Consider the following 17,450-nt stretch of genomic DNA (forward strand, 5'->3'; position numbering starts at 1 on the left):
GCCTATCTTGACCTGAGCTCCACAATTGTAGGGTGTGAAAGTGCCTCAGTTGAGTCAAGAAGGTTACCCAAGAAGTGTTAATGAGAGCAACTGCGGTGCTTCAGGCAAGAAATGTGATGTGGGCAAGTTTAATTAAAGGTTCATTCCATGTACTCTTGTGTGGATACAGATAAGAAACCAATTAAGATTAAGGAGCTTCATAATTAAGATGGGGGTACACAGAATTCATCAGATGAAATCCTCACATTGGCATCACTTTTAAATTCCCATCTTGATCAAGTATCACAGGAGACCTCAACCTTTTTGAACCAGTGGGCAAATTTGGGATGCTGAGGAAGGTCGCGAGTGCAATCAGTCAGCGGCTGGCCCGGGGGCCTTCCCTTCCACAAGACACCCATTTTACAGGAAGTAAATGGGTGAGACGAAAGGCAAGCACTTGCCAAAAATACAAGCCAGATGTTGGGCCTGAGCCCCAACACATAAAACCATGCCTTTGAACCTGCCGTTTTCTGCTCCGACAGGAACTCATTACATAGAAAAGCAATTAACTTTCCCAAATCGCCTCCAACGTTAATTTATTCCATCGAGATTACTTTCCCCAAATTAATAGGAAGATCATTCCCAAATCTTAATGAACAACGGCACACCTCATACTTCAAACACACCAGGAAGAGATTTTCTGCTTTCATGGCACACTCGGCCAATTAAAGCACCACATACCCCCCCCCAAAAAACCCACCCCCAAATGAACCATTTTTATGTGGCAGACTGCACGAGACATGGCACTAGTTCAGGTATATGTGGGTGAGGTTTTATGGCATCAACAAGCTTCCTTTTAAAAAAAAGAAGGAATTACCCTTAAGCAAATGCCCGCTCCTCCAGAAAAACACCGTGCAATGGAAGTCCACGGGAATTACTTCTGTGAAGATGTGTTTAGAGCGCTGTTTTCAGTGCAGAAGTAGAGATTTCGAAGAGCAAAAGCCATAAGTGGAGATTTTAAAAGAACGAAACTTATCCCAGAGCAACATGCTGATTTAAGGCTCATTGTGGGGGAAACAAAGCGTGATCCTGTGCAGCTCTGGATAGGGTGCAACTTTCACCTCCTCCTACCTACCAGCACTGTATCCCCCAGCCGGGGCCAAAACCAGAATCCCAACCACACCGAAGTCAGCATGACAGGACAACCAGACACAGAATGGTTTTGCAAAAATGTGGGTTTTATGGCATGAAAAACCACAGTTGCTGTGGAGAGGCAGGAGCATCCTGAGTCAGGGGGGGCAGGCACCGGAGTAACTCCCCACCCCCGTGTCCCATCCATTCAGACATTCAACTGCACCTTCCATTCATCCGTCATTCAAGCACACACACGACCCTCCCTTCTCTGCCTCCCACACCTGCGGCCTGCCCCAACGCACCTCCAAGCACCCTGGCAGCCCCACCCCCACCACCCCCACCGCCCTTCCCCCACAAGCTCACCTGCTCGGCAGGCTTGGAGCTATTTTATGTGCTGTTTTTCTTTTTAATTGTACTTTTTAATGATTAAATTGTTTGCTTTTTGTAAGCCACTTTGGTCCCCAGGAAAATGGTACTGAAAAATAAAACAACAGCAGCAGCAGGTGCACAAGAGTAAGTGTTTTTGTAACTGAAGGCTTCTGATCTTTGCTGGTTACAACTCATTCCTTTGCTGGTTAAAAGCCCATTGCAGTCTCCCATCTGAAAGCACCTAGAAGTTTTGAAAGAGCCGTCTGGTTGCTTGGGGGTGCAGGGTCTCCCCCAGGGGATCTGGTATGACCTCGTGGACCTGCTGCCTTGGAGGGGCCCCACTGTTGGCATCTACTCACGCTCTCTTTGTCCATTTTGGGATAAAGCAAAGAATACGAGGAGGAGGCCCCTCCAGGGCGAATGACCGCTGCCCCCACCCATGGGACTCTGTTTCTCATGGCTCAGTTCCCCACACCTCAGCAAGCAACCCAGCTGGCTCAGCTCCCTTGTCCACCATCCCAGATTCAGCCTCCTTTTCCCCTCTGTGCAGCTCAGCAAGAGCTACGGGCCCGTCTACACCGTCCACCTGGGCTCTCTGCCTTGCGTCGTCCTCTGTGGCTACTAAGCCGTGAGGGAGGCCTTGGTGGACCAGGCGGATGACTTCAGTGACCGTGGGGACTTCCCCGTGTTCTATTGCTTCACCCAGGGCAACAGTAAGCAAAGTGGCCCGATGTCCTCTTTTATAGAAGGTGGTTGTCCTCTCAGGGAAGGTTTGAGTTCGGGCTTGAGGGTCCTTGGAGAGGTGAGTGAGGAAGCTCCAGAAAGAGAGAGAGACCCGGGCCCAGCCAAAGTCTCCTACGCTTTCCCCTCCTGCAGGCATCACCTTCTCCAATGGGGAACAGGGGAAGATCCTGCGTCATTTTGCATTGCACACGCTGAAGAATTCTGGGATGGGGAAAAGCCAGCAGATCCATATGTTCCAACGGCTCATAGAGCTCACTGGGCAAAGCGGAATAGCAAAGGCCTCTGGCATCAGGCCTGGGAAAGGCCCAAGGGCTCAGAATGCATTCCTATGCTTTGCGCTGCCTGGGGGTGGGTCCGCGGTGACCAATGGGTGAAGGAGCCGGCAGTGCCCTACATAAAGTTGCAACCAGGCCAGCAAAAGGCCATGCAAGCGTGGTGGGATGGCGCCCTCTCCTGCCTGGCCATAAGATACACCCGATGGGAGAACGCCCAGAGGAGCTCCATCCCACGAGAGTTTTATTGCACCCCTGGTACTGGCCACTTGCAGATTTCCGACCTCAGCTCCCCTAAAATCCCAGTCACCAAACCGGTCCAAAAATGAGCAGAGCTTACGCTTGCCTGGAAGCGACTCCTTCTACCTGAGCAAGCCCAAAGTCCCACATAGGTGAGTCTGGTGGCGCTTGTCCAAGCGCAGCACACACATGGCCAGGTCGACCTCACGCACATTGCAAAGCTGGGTCTTGGCACTGGGAACGGGTTCTCTGGCACAGAGTCCTGGGCGATCAGGTTTTGTGAACCACTTTAGAATGCCAGTAGGATTAAAGAGCAGGATATTAATCAACGCACCATTGAACTAAGAGGGCCCTCCTCTGACCCGCCTGTCCTTTGCTCCTCACCTGCTGGGAAGCGGATCTGCCTGGGAGCTGGCCTGGCCTGCATGGAGATCTTCCTCTTCCTCACCACCCTCCTCTAACACGTCACCTTCCAGCCGCTGGTCACCCCCGCGGGCATCGACCTGACGCCGCAGTGCACTGGCCTGGGCAACGTGCCCCGTGCATTCAAGTTCAGAGTCCTCCCTCGCTAGCTCTGGAGGGGGCAAAGGGGCTCCAGGCCAGCTTGCTTGGTCCCCACCCCCCGGTTCTCCTTCAGCTGGGGATCAGGGCCCAAGAGAGGCTCAGGGCTGCATGGGACTCACTCGCTTGCCTGATCCAAATTCAGCACCAAGGAATCCAAGTTCTGCAGCCTGTACATCTTTTGTGTATGTGCGCAAATCTTCTTACTTTGCATAATTCATAGAATCATAGAATAGCAGAGTTGGAGGCCTTCAAGAGGCAGCTGGACAACCATCTGACAGAGATGCTTTAGGGTGGATTCCTGCATTGAGCAGGGGGTTGGACTCAATGGCCTTGTAGGCCCCTTCCAACTCTGCTCTTCTACGATTCTGATTCTATGACAGCCTGCCCAGTGAAGCACTGCTTAAAATGGGGAAGGAAGCAAGTGCCTGGCCCCGGCCAGGAAGCATCAGCAGCTGCCAGCACTGAGCCTCCACCAGGCAGGCAGGCAGGCAGGCGGGCATTTCCACCGGCCGGCTGAAGGAAGTGCCTCCCTCTCCTTTCAGCAATTGCAATTTGGGAGGCAACGTCGTACCTCCGCATTTAGGAGTCAAACGTGGAAAGCTATTGCCAGTTCCAGAAAACGTAGTCGATTAGTTGCACGAGTTGTAATTGAAAATCATTCATCCACACATTCATTTGGATATGAATAAAAACCTGCCGCTCGCAATGCGTGCCCATGTCACAGCAGGCCCCTTCATGCAAGAGGCACACGCCGAGGATTGGGAACACCTCTGGGAAGGGCTTGGCTGCCACCCACAGGTGTTGGAGCTCATTGCAGTTTTAAAAAATTATTTTAAATTTTAAAGAATTTAAAATTCTTTTTAATTCTGGGGGGGCAGGCTTTTCAGGCTAAAGGGCCACATTCTCTCATTACAACCAGTGGGTGGGGCCAAAGAAAAACCATGGGTGGAGCCTCTCACTCTCTCTCTCACACACACAGACAGAGAGAGAGAGAGAGAGCGCAGAAGTTGCATATGACGAAGGGGCTTTTCCACATGGTCAGGACGGGTTGCACATGGAGGCTTGCAGGTCCTTTAAACCATGCTGTCAGCCTCCAGGGCCCCTCCCAGAGATGATGACTCTTCTCCAGATCTACACGTCGTTGCGAAGGCACTTCCGTACGTCTTTTTTAAAGACGTAACCTAAAAGAAGCGCCTCTTTCTTTACAGTGTGTACTGTGAGCTAGGCAGCGCCGCCTGTGGAAGAATCTCTACCCCATTCAAAGACGCTGCTCTGCTCTGGCTGCTTCCCGCTCGCGTGTTCTTGCATTCGAATAATCCCCCCTCCCACCCAGCGGCTCTTCTGGCGCGTCCCGGCGGCGGCTCCTCCTGCAAAACACTTTTCTCCCTCACAAAAAAAAACATGACGTCATACCGAGCGTGGACCCGAACATGCATGCACCCCTTAAGGTGCGCCGTGCGCTCCACCTCACTCAGAGCGCCTTCCCCCCTACCGACCCCCAGCTTCGCGAGTTCAGCCACTGTCCCCCCGCCCCCCCCAAACAGTCCCACGGCTATTGGGCAGTATAGAAATGTAATAAATAAATAAATAAATAAATAAATAAATAAATAAATAAATAAGGCTGGCATCCGGAAATGCCTTCTAGGGCGCAGTTGATCCAATGTTCATCGTCCCAGGACTTGGGAAAGGGCGGAGGGAGAGACCCTTCTCTGCGCTGGAATTCCCCTGGAGAGATGCTACCGGGGAGAGCAGAGGAAGGGCGGCATTAGCTGCAGGGGCGGCATCTCCCCACGTCCCCCCAAGAGGCAAGCGGGGAGCATCGCTGCAGACACACAGGCGATGAGGCCCCCGCCCCAGGGGCAGCCAAAGCAGGGGGCTGCATGACAGCCAGTCCCGGGAGGGGGGGGGGAGTGAGTGGGCGGCATTTCTGTGGTCCTGCCACGGGAAGTCGGTTGCCGCTGCCGGGGTGAGCCGAGGGAGGCGACTCTTTCTGTGGCTCCTTCAGGTTGGGTGGAGGGTGAAGGCTCTGCTCGGGGGGGGGGGGGCAGAGACCCAGTGAGAGCGCTGTGGACCGGACCTCGGGGTTGCCGTGAGAAGGGCTTCTCTTGGCGCTGTGGGTTTGAAAGCGTTGTTCAGCATCTTCCGCTGTGTCCTCCGTCTTCAGGGTAGAGTACTTGTCCTTTGCCACCCCTCCCAAGGCAGCCATTTTGTGGTGGTGCCCAAGACAGTTTCTCTGAAAAGCTGTGCCTCCTGCTGACCTAGAGCCTTCCCCCACCAGAAGCCCTAGAGAGCGCCTGCCGGCCAGGGGCGACCATACGGAGCTAGGTGGCCTGGGAGAAGGGCTGCTCCTCGCCTTCCAGAGCGGCACAGAGCGGCAGCCCCACAGATCCAGAGAACGTGGCAGCCGTGGCTTGGAGGCGCTGACCTCCCCCTGCGCAAAGGCTCACGTGGACCCCTGAAGCGACACCTCGTCCCCAGATCAGGGAGAAAGGAACCAGGAGTCCTGGCCCACCGGCCCGCCCCACACCTCTTCCACAAATGGGCAGCCCGAGGCCATTTTGATGAGGTAATGTTTATTCCATCCCATCTCAGAGCCCAAACAGTGGCTTATTCGCCACTGCCGCCTCCTCCTCCTCCTCCTCCTCCTCCTCCTCCTCTTCTTCTTCTCTCTTCCTTGCTGGCCCGTCTCGCTCCCTCATTCAACTGCTCTCACTTGATTCATGGATGGGTGAAGATGAGCAGGACCAAGCGATCACAGCAGCACTGGAGGGAACAGAACGGTCCCCGCAGGCGGAAGAAGGGCCCCTCACGCGCTGGGGGCTCCCCACTCGCTCGCTCGGCAGAAGTGATGCAAAAGGAACCCCGATGAAGGGGGGGAAGGGGTGCTCCTCCAGGCGCATTTGTTCACACAACTACACACACACACACACACGCACGCACACTGTGCGCCCCCTTCCTTCTAGGGCCACCAGCCGCTCGCTCACTCGACAACCCTCCTGTCCTCCTGGGCTGTGACCAGGGAGCCTCCAGCTGCATCCGGCCAGGGCTGGGGGCGAGCGGCAGCAGGCAGAGGCGGTGGCGGCGGCGGCGGCAGCAGGCAGCTTGAAATGGCCAAAGAGAGAGGAAAGGTCTTTGGCTGTCAGGTTTCCACGGCAACATCCAGCTGTCTGTCAAGTGGGGCCGTGGGTCTGCGTGCCGGGCGAGGGTCCTTCCTTCTGAGCAGACGCTGCAGGAGAGAGACGGGGGGGGGAGGTCACATCACCCACAGCCGTGAGACCCAGCCCCACGTGTCTGGGAGGGAGCTATGAGGCAGGGTGGGAAGGCAATCTGCATGTGCTCAGAAGTACCACCACCCCACGCTTTAACACACCAACATGCATGCCAGGGCAGAGACCGGGCCCTGAAAAGAGATTTGGAGGCGAAGCACGAGGGAAGACGTTCTCTGACAGGGGCTGCAGTGGGATCTGCGCTGGGGCCCGTCTGCGTGCCGAACAGGATGGCTGAAAGTGCAGGCGGGGACTCAGGAGCCAGTGCCTCGTCACCCACGTGGCTGGGGCGGGGGCGGGCGGGGGGGCGGGGGGCATGTGCAAGAGAGAGGCCGTGGGGGGGGGGGAGCTCGTAGGCTACCTGGAAGTCAAACCCCTCTGACTGGGAAATTTATTTTTATTTATTTATTACATTTATATCCCGCCCCACAGCCGAAGCTCTCTGGGCAGTTTACAACAGTTAAAAATGGTAAACATTAAAAAGTATCCAAAATTTAAAAACCATCAAAACCATAAAAACAACAGTATAAAACCAGTATCCATTTAAATATTTTACATCTCAGAAAACCCGTAACCGTAACCCTTCCTTCCATTTTTTTTAAAAAATATGATGGACCCCCAAAAAAACCTCCCCTCCCCCCCCCCCACAAAGCATTTTGTACAACAGAATAGAACTGGACCCGTTACTTCAAGGGACCTTGCTAATTTGACAATCTCCAGAACTTCCAAATAACCATTGTTTGGTTATTGGGGTTACAAGACTTTTCTGGTATAGAACCTATACAAGGAATTCCTGAGCCCGGATATCTGGGGATCTGATTCAAGCTGTCCGTGGGGTGTACGGTGGAAAAGGAAAAGGCACTCTGCATGTGACCCACAACTCAAGAGGCAGAGCACGTGCTTTGGGTGTAGAAGCTCCCAGGTATCTCCAGGTAAAAAGGCCTCAGGTGGGGGCCTGGCAAAGGCCTCTCGCTGCAGGACACCCCAGAGAGCAGCTGCCACAGGGGACAATGTCAGGCAAGACGGGCCAAGGGCTGCCTGCCTGAGCCTGAGGCTGTTGGCCTCCTGCTCCTGTCCATTCATTATGGCCGTTCCACCCCACCCCACCCCACCCACCACCCCCTGGCCCGTTCACCTACCTAGCTGGTGTTTCCCTCTGGCTTCTGCCCGCTCCTTTGCATCAAAATACCAGACCGTGATGGCGTACCTGCGGAAGACGGGAGCAAGTAGGCATGCAGGCAGACAGAACCTGCGAAGTTCAGGGACCACAACGCCAGGAAGCCTGGCAGAGCCCAAGGCAGCTTCACTGCAAGCGAAGGAGAGGCAGCAGAGTAGGGTGGAGTGGCCGACGGGCACCTCTGACCCGTGGGGCACCCAATGCGCTGGGCGTTCTCCTGCACTAGCCCCGTTGGACCCAACAGGGGCAGGGCTAGAGCATTGCCACGGAGGGCACCAGACAGCTGTGGACAGCACTACTTGGCTAGCACCTGTGATGTCACCAGCAACGACCATACTTTACGCAGTTCCTGTTCATTTCAATGGGGGTTGCACATGACCCCACCCCCAATGGATTGCGCCCCATGTTAACAAGTGTGTGCGTGTGCGGGAGGGGGTGCCATCTGAATGTTTCCATCTCAGGCACGAAATGCTATCGGGAAGGCAAGCAGCCACAAACTTATTAGGCCTTGCAAGTTCTATGGGAAGACAGACCAGTTCTCAGACCTCCCTGGGACATCAACCTTCTAGGCACACCAGGGGCAGGGGGGTGGGGGGGGCTGCTCGGCAAAGAAAGCGGGGCACACGGACAGCAGGCTGGCCTTCCTGTGCCGCACGGCTGAGCTTCAGTGCTAGAGATGGACTGAGAGGCGATGGTCCAGGGACCCCATCTCAGAGAGGCAAGGAGGGGGGAGGCAGGCCTCCTCCAGGAACAGGCGCGGGGGCGCCAGCCTGGCCGTGAGTTCGGAAGGAAGATCTTCCCACCACCGTATTCCGAGCAGCGACCACGTCTCCCCAGGGCCACTGCTTCAGAGGCACCACAAGTCTGGCATCCAATGACCTCTGCGTCCCGTTCCTTCACCGGCTGATGCCCCGTGCCCCTGCCAGGCTGGAGAGAGCGCCCAAGAGTTGGGGGCTCACACACACACACACACACACACACACACACACACACACCCCACCTGTTACCTTGTAGCGTAGGCTGGTTTCACCTCATGCGGGTTGCGCCGGTCAGACCAGAAGATGAGCAGCCGGTCAAAGATTGGTTCGATGTTTGCAACGACCGAACGGCCCTCTGGATAGATTTGCAGGATGCCACCGTGAACCTGGCCAAGACAGGGAGGCGGGAAAGGATCTGTCCACAGAGGGGCCAAGGGCAGCAGCCGCCAAACCGGAGGGGTGGGAAGTCAAGGCCAGAACCTGCCCCGGCCCACTGCTTTTCAACCTGGCCTCTTTTAAAAAACATTGGAAATGGTTTCTCAGGCGCTCCTTAGAACGAACGGGGTGGGAGAAATACTCCCTCGTCTTCGCGGGTGGGTGCACTTTCTCTAAAGGTGACCGATATGGATTGTTCTATCCTATCAAAATACCCAGATAGGACTTTTGAATGGCACCTGGTTTATTCCTTATGCTGTTTTCATATTTAGTGTTTATGTTGTAAATTGAAATGCTTTCCTGCTGTTAAATATTTGTTTTCTTGTTGTAGTAGTTGTTGTTGCTACCTGAACTCTTATGAGGAAAGGCAAGGCATAAGTATTTTAAAATAAATAAAATAAATCGTTACATTTGCGTGCATCTTCCAGCCCTAGAACAGCTCTGCAGAACAGGCCCCCTTGCTGCACAGGGAGCCCCCCAGGAGAGAATCTCCAAACCCAGGAGTCCCGTCCCAAAGTTCCTAGAGCCAGCAGAAGAGGAGGGAGGGAGGGATGCCTGCCTGCCTGCCTGCCTGCCTGCCTGCCTGCCTGCCTGCCTGCCTGCCTGCCCGCCCCACCCTCAGGCCCAACAGCCCTGTGCTGGATTGTTGCCATGAGTTAGGTGTCGTGGGGAGGCAAACCACTCTGCGTATGCTCAGGTACACACACTTTTTATAAACCCCAGGAACTGACCTAATCTCTTCACGCCCAATCCCTCTTCTGTGTTTTGGGAATGGCGCCCCAGCGTCCTACGCATTGAGAACCCAACAAGCCCGACGCTGCAGAGTTCGCCGATAGAACCCAGGAGTCCTGGTGGAATCTCGGGTGATGGAGGGCAGGAAGGGACACGGGGAGGGGAGGGGAGGGGAGCTTCCGCATTCCAGGGGAAGAAACCTGTGCCATGCAGGGGACCTGTGTGTGTCGGAGGGGGGGAGGTGACAGGTGCAGAGACCCCCTCCCCCTTGTCCAGCCCCCAGCACCTACCTTGCTATCCCACTGCCGGTTGAGGTAATAAATGCACGTGACGCAGCGCCCGTCTCCATGAGGGTTGTCCACGTGCCGCACATAACCCATGCCGTTGCCAGGGTAACATGCCACCATGGCCTGGAGGGGAGGGGGATGAGAGAGGGGGGGGTTCATTCCCAGGGACAGGACCAGACAGCTCACAGATCCGCCGACGTCTCCCCTGCTGGTTCCCCCTCTCCCACCCAACACCCGCTTTGGGCAGGTTGTCAGCATCGACTCTCTGGCTCGCCTCTGGCGAGGAACAAACTCCTCCAAGCAACCAGGAGCCAAGAAGCACATCCAAATCGGTTCCTCCAACTCCCCAACCCCCAATTTAGGCCATAAACGACTGAGAGTTTTCCATGGGCAGTTGGGCTAAAAGTCTTCCATGGATCTCTTCTCCATCGTCCCAGAGTGCAGGACACGGAATAATGGGCTCAAGTTACAGGAAGCCAGATTCCGGCTGGACATCAGGAAAAATGTCCTGACTGTAAGAGCAGTATGACAATGGAACCCGTGACCGAGGGAGGTGGTGGGCTCTCCCACCCTGGAGGCCTTCAAGAGGCAGCTGAACAACCACCTGTCAGGGATGCTTTAAGGTGGATTCCTGCATTGAGCAGGGGGTTGGACTCCATGGCCTTAGAGGCCCCTTCCAATTTGCAAGGTTGCCACCAGGGGCCCGTTGCACCTGCTCGGGAGCCCCCTTCCCCCCCCCACAGGGCAACTGCAGAGTCGGCTGGTCTGTAGCATTTCCAAGGAACAAGGGCAGCATGCACCGGGGTGGGGGAGTGGGGGTGGGGGGAGAAGTCACAGTAGACAGAGGCAGAGAGAGTGCACAGGAGCAGAGCGCGGAGGAAGACGTGGATGCTTCATTTCTAAAACAAAGCGAGTTGGGGCTTTACTCAGAAGGCTGTTACAGAGCAGTGTGGGTAGGCGCTCTGCGCGTGCTGCTGGGATGCCCTTGCCTTTTGTCTTCATATGCAGCAGAATGAAGTCTCCATACTGAACATGGCTCCGAGGCTGAGCTCTCAGGGCCTGGGAGCCCACCCACCCCATGACAGGTGACCCCACCCCCACCCCACACAGCCCAGGTCTAGCAGGAGAGCACAGAAAATCATGAGGTTCAGGCACTATGACCCAGCAGACACTCAACAAGGAGCTAGTGGTACTCTGCACATGTTCAGAGGCACATGCCTTTTGTAACATTCCAGGGCTGAAAACATTGAAAAGCTGGACAAAAGCAACGCGTTAAACATTAACGCCCAAGAGGAGCCTGGGCTGGGTGGTGCCTGAGAAACGGAGAGGGCGGGGGGGAGGGGCGCATGAACCTGCAACAGTTTTCCCACAGCAAAAGGTTAACACACGGTGGGCAGCCGGAGGATGGAGGGACGGGGGCAGGGCAAGAATGGAGGGGGTGCACAGAAGGCCAAACTCATGATGACGTGTGCCCCCCCACTCCCACCCCCACCCCCCAAAAAGCATGTAGAGACATCTGAACTGCTTGCAAAGAACACTGAAATTCCACCAGTTCCCACTGACTCCCTGCAAGAAACACTGCAGCCAATCAGCAGTGCAGAAGTGTGTTTTTTGTGGGGGGGGGGGGGAAGCTGTCACCCCACCCCTGGGCAAAGGCTGGTGCGTCCTGTTCCCTCTGTTCCTGGGAGCACCAAGGACATCAAGTCCCCGTGACGCAGGATCCGCTCCCCGACCAAACGGGGCCGTGAGCACACGCGGGACGTTCCCTGCAGGGTCAGCTGAGGACAGCCGCCGCTGCTGCTGCCACGCTCAAGCCCCGCGCTGCTCAATTAGAGGGCTCGAGCTAATAACACATAAGGAGCGATTGTGCTACTCCGGCTGGAAGACGGATCTCAGCCCCGCCCCACCCTCGCCTTCCCCACTGGGGCGCAGAGGGGCAGAGGAGCAGCTGCCCCCCTCCAGACAGAGGCCACGCCGGGGCACAGGGAGGGCGGCTGCTTGTGGGAGGGCATGGGGGACCCACTGCCAAGCAGCTGGCGCTCGTTAGGCGAGCGCTAACTCCCCCTTCCGGAGCTAGGGGTGGGGGGTTAAAATCCAGGCGTTGCGGCTCCCAGTTTACACGCTGCGACAGCCTCCCCAGAAGCCGGCAGCAGTGTCGTCGTCGTCGTCGTCCCCGCTCTGATGGGCTTGGCCTGGCTCTACGGCCAGATCCAAGGAGCAGGCCAGGAGTCCTCTGTGCCACCTTCTCTGGACCGAAACCACTTCCACTTCCGGTGCCCCGGTTTATGCTTGACGCCTGCTGCACCCTTCCAGCACCGGAGACAGAGAGCGACCCCAGGGGACCCCAGGGCACTGGCACACGAAACGGGCCCTTGAGCATCTCTCTCGTTTAAGCCCACACAGCTCTGTGGCAGGAAAATAACGAAGAGCCTCGCGGCTCCATAAATGGACGCGCGTTCACGGACCGCTTTCATCAGATGCACAAACAAGGTAACGCTGGACTCCAGTCCACAAAACGTTTGCCACAATAATTTTGCCAGACTTTAAGGAGCCGCAAGCCTCTTCAGTCACTCTTCCTCTACCTGGGACCTTCCAGATGTTTTAGACTATGACTCGGATAGCTGGCTGTAGAATCATGGGAATCGTAGCCCAAAACATCTGGAGGGCCCCTGGTTGGGGAAGTGTGCTTTTCCCCCCCCCATGGGAGACCGTAGCTATCAGCCAAATGTCCACTCTGACAGCATGAGTTTGGCACCCCATCACATGGGGGTCTTCAGAAAAAGGAGTTCGCAGCGTGAAATTGTGCAAAGCATTTCAGACTCACCCTGAGGCGCAACGCCGCCACCGTCCCACGGCAAGGGAGGAACCCAGGCGTCCGAGCCCTCACATCCCCTGCCCAGTCCGGCGGTGGAAGCCACATCACACAACAAAGCCAGCCCCTTCCACTGGTCCGCACATGCGCGCGCACCCCTCCACGGAACCCGCTGCAGGAAACCCCTGAGGTGCAGCCCCCAGATCTCACACCTGCCCCATTGTTGCCTCCCCTCCAAACTAGTGTGCCCCAGCGACCATTCCTGGGAGCTCAGCCTGGTGGAATTCCAGGAAGAGCCGAAGGCAGCCGGAGCCTTCCTGGAAGAGACGAATCGCTTTTGGCACGGGGAACCAAGGGGCAGAGCCAGCCCCCTCCTGCCCTGGCCCAGCAACTGGATCCTGTGCCAGTCACAGCCCCCCACCCCCACCCCCACCCCACCCCGCAAAAGCAAACCAGGGAGGAGGGGAAAGGTTCCAATTTCAGTGCAGGTGTTGTTCCAGCAAACTTAATTTAATCAGCTTTTATTTTTTAGGATGAATGGGGAACCTGGGTCCCCGTTGACAAGGAGCCAACGCCATAAGGCCGCTGCCACCACCACCACCACCACCCGGTGGACCTGCCTGGGTCGTCTTTGACCTAGATCTGCGTGCGACCAGCCATCTCGACTCCAGCATCAGCTGTGAGTCATGGCCGGCTTTGGGCCAAATCTCCCTGCAGCCTGGTTGCAGACCCAAGTTCAATGATCAGAGCTCTGGGTGATAGAATAAACAAAGTATTTGCAAGCAAGTGAGCACCTCTGAGCCCATGCAGAGTTCCTTCCCTCTCCGTGGAGTAACTACAGCCACCCTCGCCCTGATATACCTAGGGTGACAAGAAAGCCTCCAGGGCAGGGGGGCTCAGAGCCCCAGCCCCCAAGTGAAGAGTCGCCATCATTTCGGCAGAAAAAGGCCAAGAGGAGGGTCAGCAGAGGGGAGCGGGCTGCACTCCAGAGCCACCTCCCTGAGTCAGATTCCTGGGTGCTCCGCAGCACGTGGGCGTGGGGGAAGGGGGCCAGAGGGAAACAAGCCACGTTCTGGGGTCAAAGGCTGCTAGTGCAAAAAGGAAACCATCCCCACAGGAAACACGCCACGGGGAGAGGCGTTGCCTTGACAACCACAGGAAGCACCGAAACGGCTCTGCTGGCTTCCTGCTGAATGGCCATTACCAGAGGGGCAAGGGGGGCTTGCTCCAGGGATGGGGCAGCAGCCCAAGCCGAGACCTGGCCCTGCCAGCAGCCACACCTCTCTCCCTGCCCCCAGCCAGGTGGGCTTCCTAAATTAAAGGCTGGCCGCCCCAAGCGCCTGCCGGGGGGGGGGGGGAGCAGCACCTGGGGGTTGAGAAACATGTGGTCGGTGGCAGGCCCCGACTTAATCTGAGCTGCCTTGCATGGGCCAGGGATCCATTCAGCATTCCTGCCCAGCCCGCAGCAGCCCCCTGGCCCGAAATCCTCCACTGCCCTCCGTCCAGGAGCCAGGGCTGCTCACGCATCAGCTCATGGCAGCATTAAAAGGGAGAGGCCAAGCAAGGGCCACGCCTGGGGAAAGCTGGGTAGTGGGGGGAAGGGGGCCACATGAATTCATGGTGGTGGTAGGAACAGGAGCAGGCGCCTCACCCTCCTGGCAGGAGATTCGGGACGACTCCTTTTCTCCAGCAAATGAGTGTTACCTCAAGCCAAGCCAAGCCAGGCTAGGAGGCCCCCCTCCCAGCCTTTACCTGCCCCCCCCACAACCCCTGCCCTGCCCCCGTGCCAATTCTGGGGTGCAGGAGAGTGGGCTGCAGTTTCTCAGTAGTTAATAGGAATGCACCCTGCAGATGCTCAGAGGTACTCTCCGAGCATGCGCATGTTTCAGCATCTCCCAATAAATCCAGCAGGACTCTTCCGGCTGCCAGACAGCATGGATACAAGCAATGAAGGAACAGCACGGAGGCCCAAACCTCACAGTATCTTTGCCCTCATTATACGACCGCTGCTGCTCTCCTGCTGCGCAGAGGGCTGCTGATCCTGGAGAAGCGGAAAAGACCACAGACTGAGCCGAGGAAAGGAACCCATCTCTGGAGGCAAAATGTCACTGACTCCTGGCTAGAGCCACAAATGCAGCCACCGTGGCCATGTACGGATCCCCGCCTGCGGGCACAAAGAAGCGAGCCCAAGGCCAGCGCTGGCTGGAGTGTGCAAGAGCTCAGGCTGAGCAGGAGCCAAGCAAGATCAGGAGGCAGAGAAAACGCCTTTCGGCTTTCCGCTCAGCACCTTCCTGGGGGGTTGCTGGGGGGGGGGGGAGAGAGGAAGATTCAACCTCTGCTCCTGCCGCCTGTGTACTAGTCACAGGATGGGCCCTGCATGGGAGGAGGAAGAATGGAGTAAGGAATGGTGGTGCCTCTGAACAGAGCCACGCACTTGCGCGCATGAGCAAGGGAGCGCATGCATATACACCTTTGCTGGCGAGGGCTACACCGGCCCACGACACGGCCAGACCCACTAGTGCAGTAGATGTGAGCTGGAGGTGGCTGGGGGGAGGCACAACGGCCCCTTGGAGCCAGAGAAAGCAACCCCTGATTTCTGCCCCATCTCTTTATTCCACCCCCAGAGCGGCGCTGGGGCTCTGGAACCCTGAAGTGTGTCGCTCCCTTCCCTGAAAGCTCCACCACTAACCCTGGCGCTGGAGTGACGCCCTCAGCTTGTGCACCAAGGAACAGAGGAAACACACTCTGCACGCACGCAGAGGCACTCTCTTCTTACCGAGTCCGGCTGCCCTGCCGCCAAGCACAGGTCCGGTGCCAGAGGCCCGGCCCGGCCCGGCGGGCACTCACCTTGGTCCGGCCGTTGATGTCGTAGCCGCCCAGCTTCCCGGCGCAGTGCAGGATGAGCTCGTCGACGCGGGCCATGAGGGCGCCGATGGCCTGGCAGCCGGGCTCCCGGCCCTCCACCCAGGCGATCTGGTCCCCGCGGATGCTGCGGGCGGGCACCGTCCTGGGGCCGCTCACCAGCTGCCCATCGCGGAACTTGCCCCCACGGTTGAGCGCCTCCGCCTCGCCCAGGATGCGGGCGCCCAGGGGCTCGCCCAGGAAGGCGTCCTTCACGCAGATGCCGTAGCAGTTCAGGCAGGGCACCACGTAGTCCCGCGCCAGCCGGCCGACGGGCACGCGCCGCTCCGGGGCGGCCTCCCGCTGCTGCTGCTGCTGCTGCTGCTGCCTGCTGTGTGGCCGCTTGGCGGGGCCCCCTTCGCCCCCTTCGCCCTCCGGCCTGTGCCGCTTGGGCTCGCGGGGCCGCCCGTGGAGCGCCGCCAGCAGCAGCAGCCCCCCCACGGCGGCGCCCTCGCCCTCCCGGAGGCGGCCCTCCTTGGCCTGGCTCTCGCGGCCCATGCTCGGGCGGGGGAAGCCGGCTACCGGGGGCGCCGGGCCCGAGTCCTCCATGTCAGCTCCCGCGGGCCGGGGGCGCGGGCCGTCGCCATGGTGCGCCGGGCTCTCGCGCGGGCCGCGGGCGGCTGCTGCTGCTGCTGCTGCTGCTGCTGGCGGTGGGGGCGGCCGAAGCGGGGCCGGCGGGCAGCCCGAGCGCCCGCGGAGCAGCCGCGGCGCCCGGCCTCGTCGGGGTGCGGCGGGCGGAGCCCCTCGGCCGGCCTAGGAGAGAGCGGGAGGGGAGGTCAGCGGGGGCCCCGCGGCAGCCCTTCGCCGGCGCCCTGCCGAGAAGCGCCGCAGCCTCGGGGGGGGGGGGGCTCCCGGCGGCGCTGCTGCGGCGCTCGCGTCCCCGTCCCCCAGACACACACGCCTTTGGGGCAGTGGCAGCCCCGGAGGCCGAAGAGGGGCCGACCCGGCGCACAGGGTACCCGAAGGCCCGGCTCGCCAGCCAGCCAGCCAGCCACACGGGAGCCGCCGCCGCCGCCGCCGCCCCCCCGCATTCGGCCCCCTTCGCGGCCGGCGGGTTTCACGCGTTGGCCTGGAAGGAGGGCGGCGGGTCTCCCCGCGCCGGGAAGCGGGCGCCTTTCTTTGCCTCCGAGCGCCCAGGCCAGCCCTGGAGAGGAGCGCGTCGCGCCGTCCCCGGGTCTAAAGCCCCCTCCCCTCCCGCCTGCCCGCCGGCTCTCCCGGAAAACAGACCTGCCCTCGCCCCCTGGCTAAGCCATAGAGCTGTTCGGAAAGCGAGTGCCCCAAGGGGCTAGTCCTCAGCGCGCTCGTGGGCAAACAGGGACGCCGGCCGGCTGGCTGGCTGGCTGGCTCCCTCCCGGGGCCGAGGGTCGGGGGAAGGCGGCCCGGCCGCACTCACCGAAGCGATCCTCCGGCCGGCAACGCTCCACCTTCCGCTTTTAGGCGGCGGCGGCGGGGGCGCGAAGTTCGGCTCCGGCGGGCCCTCCTGAGCCCGATCCGGCTGGTGGGGAGGAGCCCGGCGCCGGCTGGCCAACCTCCGGCCGTCCACTCTTGCCCGCCTCCTTCCCTCCCTTCCCTTGCGGCTCCTCCGGCCGCCGCACACGCACAGACTGCTCGGCTCGGGAGCGATGCCCAGGCGCGCCTGGATGGGCGCTTGGGCAGCGGAGCTGTGCTTCTGATCATGTGCAGAGCGTCTGGAGGCGGGGCATCTGGAGGGCCACTGCGGCGCTGCCGACGGGTGGTGAAAGTTTGGTCGTGCGTAGGGGCCTCAGCGGCGGGCAGCCTG

The 17,450-nt window shown here is 58.8% G+C and overlaps 1 protein-coding gene and 1 pseudogene across 1 annotated transcript; one reads left to right on the forward strand and one right to left on the reverse strand.

Moving 5' to 3' along the window:
• Positions 1-1,486: 1,486 nt before the first annotated feature.
• On the forward strand, positions 1,487-5,761 carry LOC134407838 (cytochrome P450 2H2-like; annotated as a pseudogene).
• Positions 5,762-5,913: 152 nt separating this feature from the next.
• On the reverse strand, positions 5,914-16,258 carry EGLN2 (egl-9 family hypoxia inducible factor 2). Its single transcript, XM_063139935.1, has 5 exons — positions 15,617-16,258; positions 9,961-10,080; positions 8,753-8,889; positions 7,708-7,775; positions 5,914-6,528 (listed from the first exon to the last, which is right to left on the reverse strand). Exons 1-5 carry the CDS (start codon positions 16,217-16,219, stop codon positions 6,473-6,475), a joined length of 984 nt encoding a protein of 327 aa, XP_062996005.1. The 5' UTR covers positions 16,220-16,258; the 3' UTR covers positions 5,914-6,472.
• Between the last annotated feature and the right edge of the window lie 1,192 nt (positions 16,259-17,450).

The sequence above is a fragment of the Elgaria multicarinata genome, chromosome 13 (genome assembly GCF_023053635.1).
Source record: "Elgaria multicarinata webbii isolate HBS135686 ecotype San Diego chromosome 13, rElgMul1.1.pri, whole genome shotgun sequence".
NCBI classification, from domain to species: domain Eukaryota; kingdom Metazoa; phylum Chordata; class Lepidosauria; order Squamata; family Anguidae; genus Elgaria; species Elgaria multicarinata.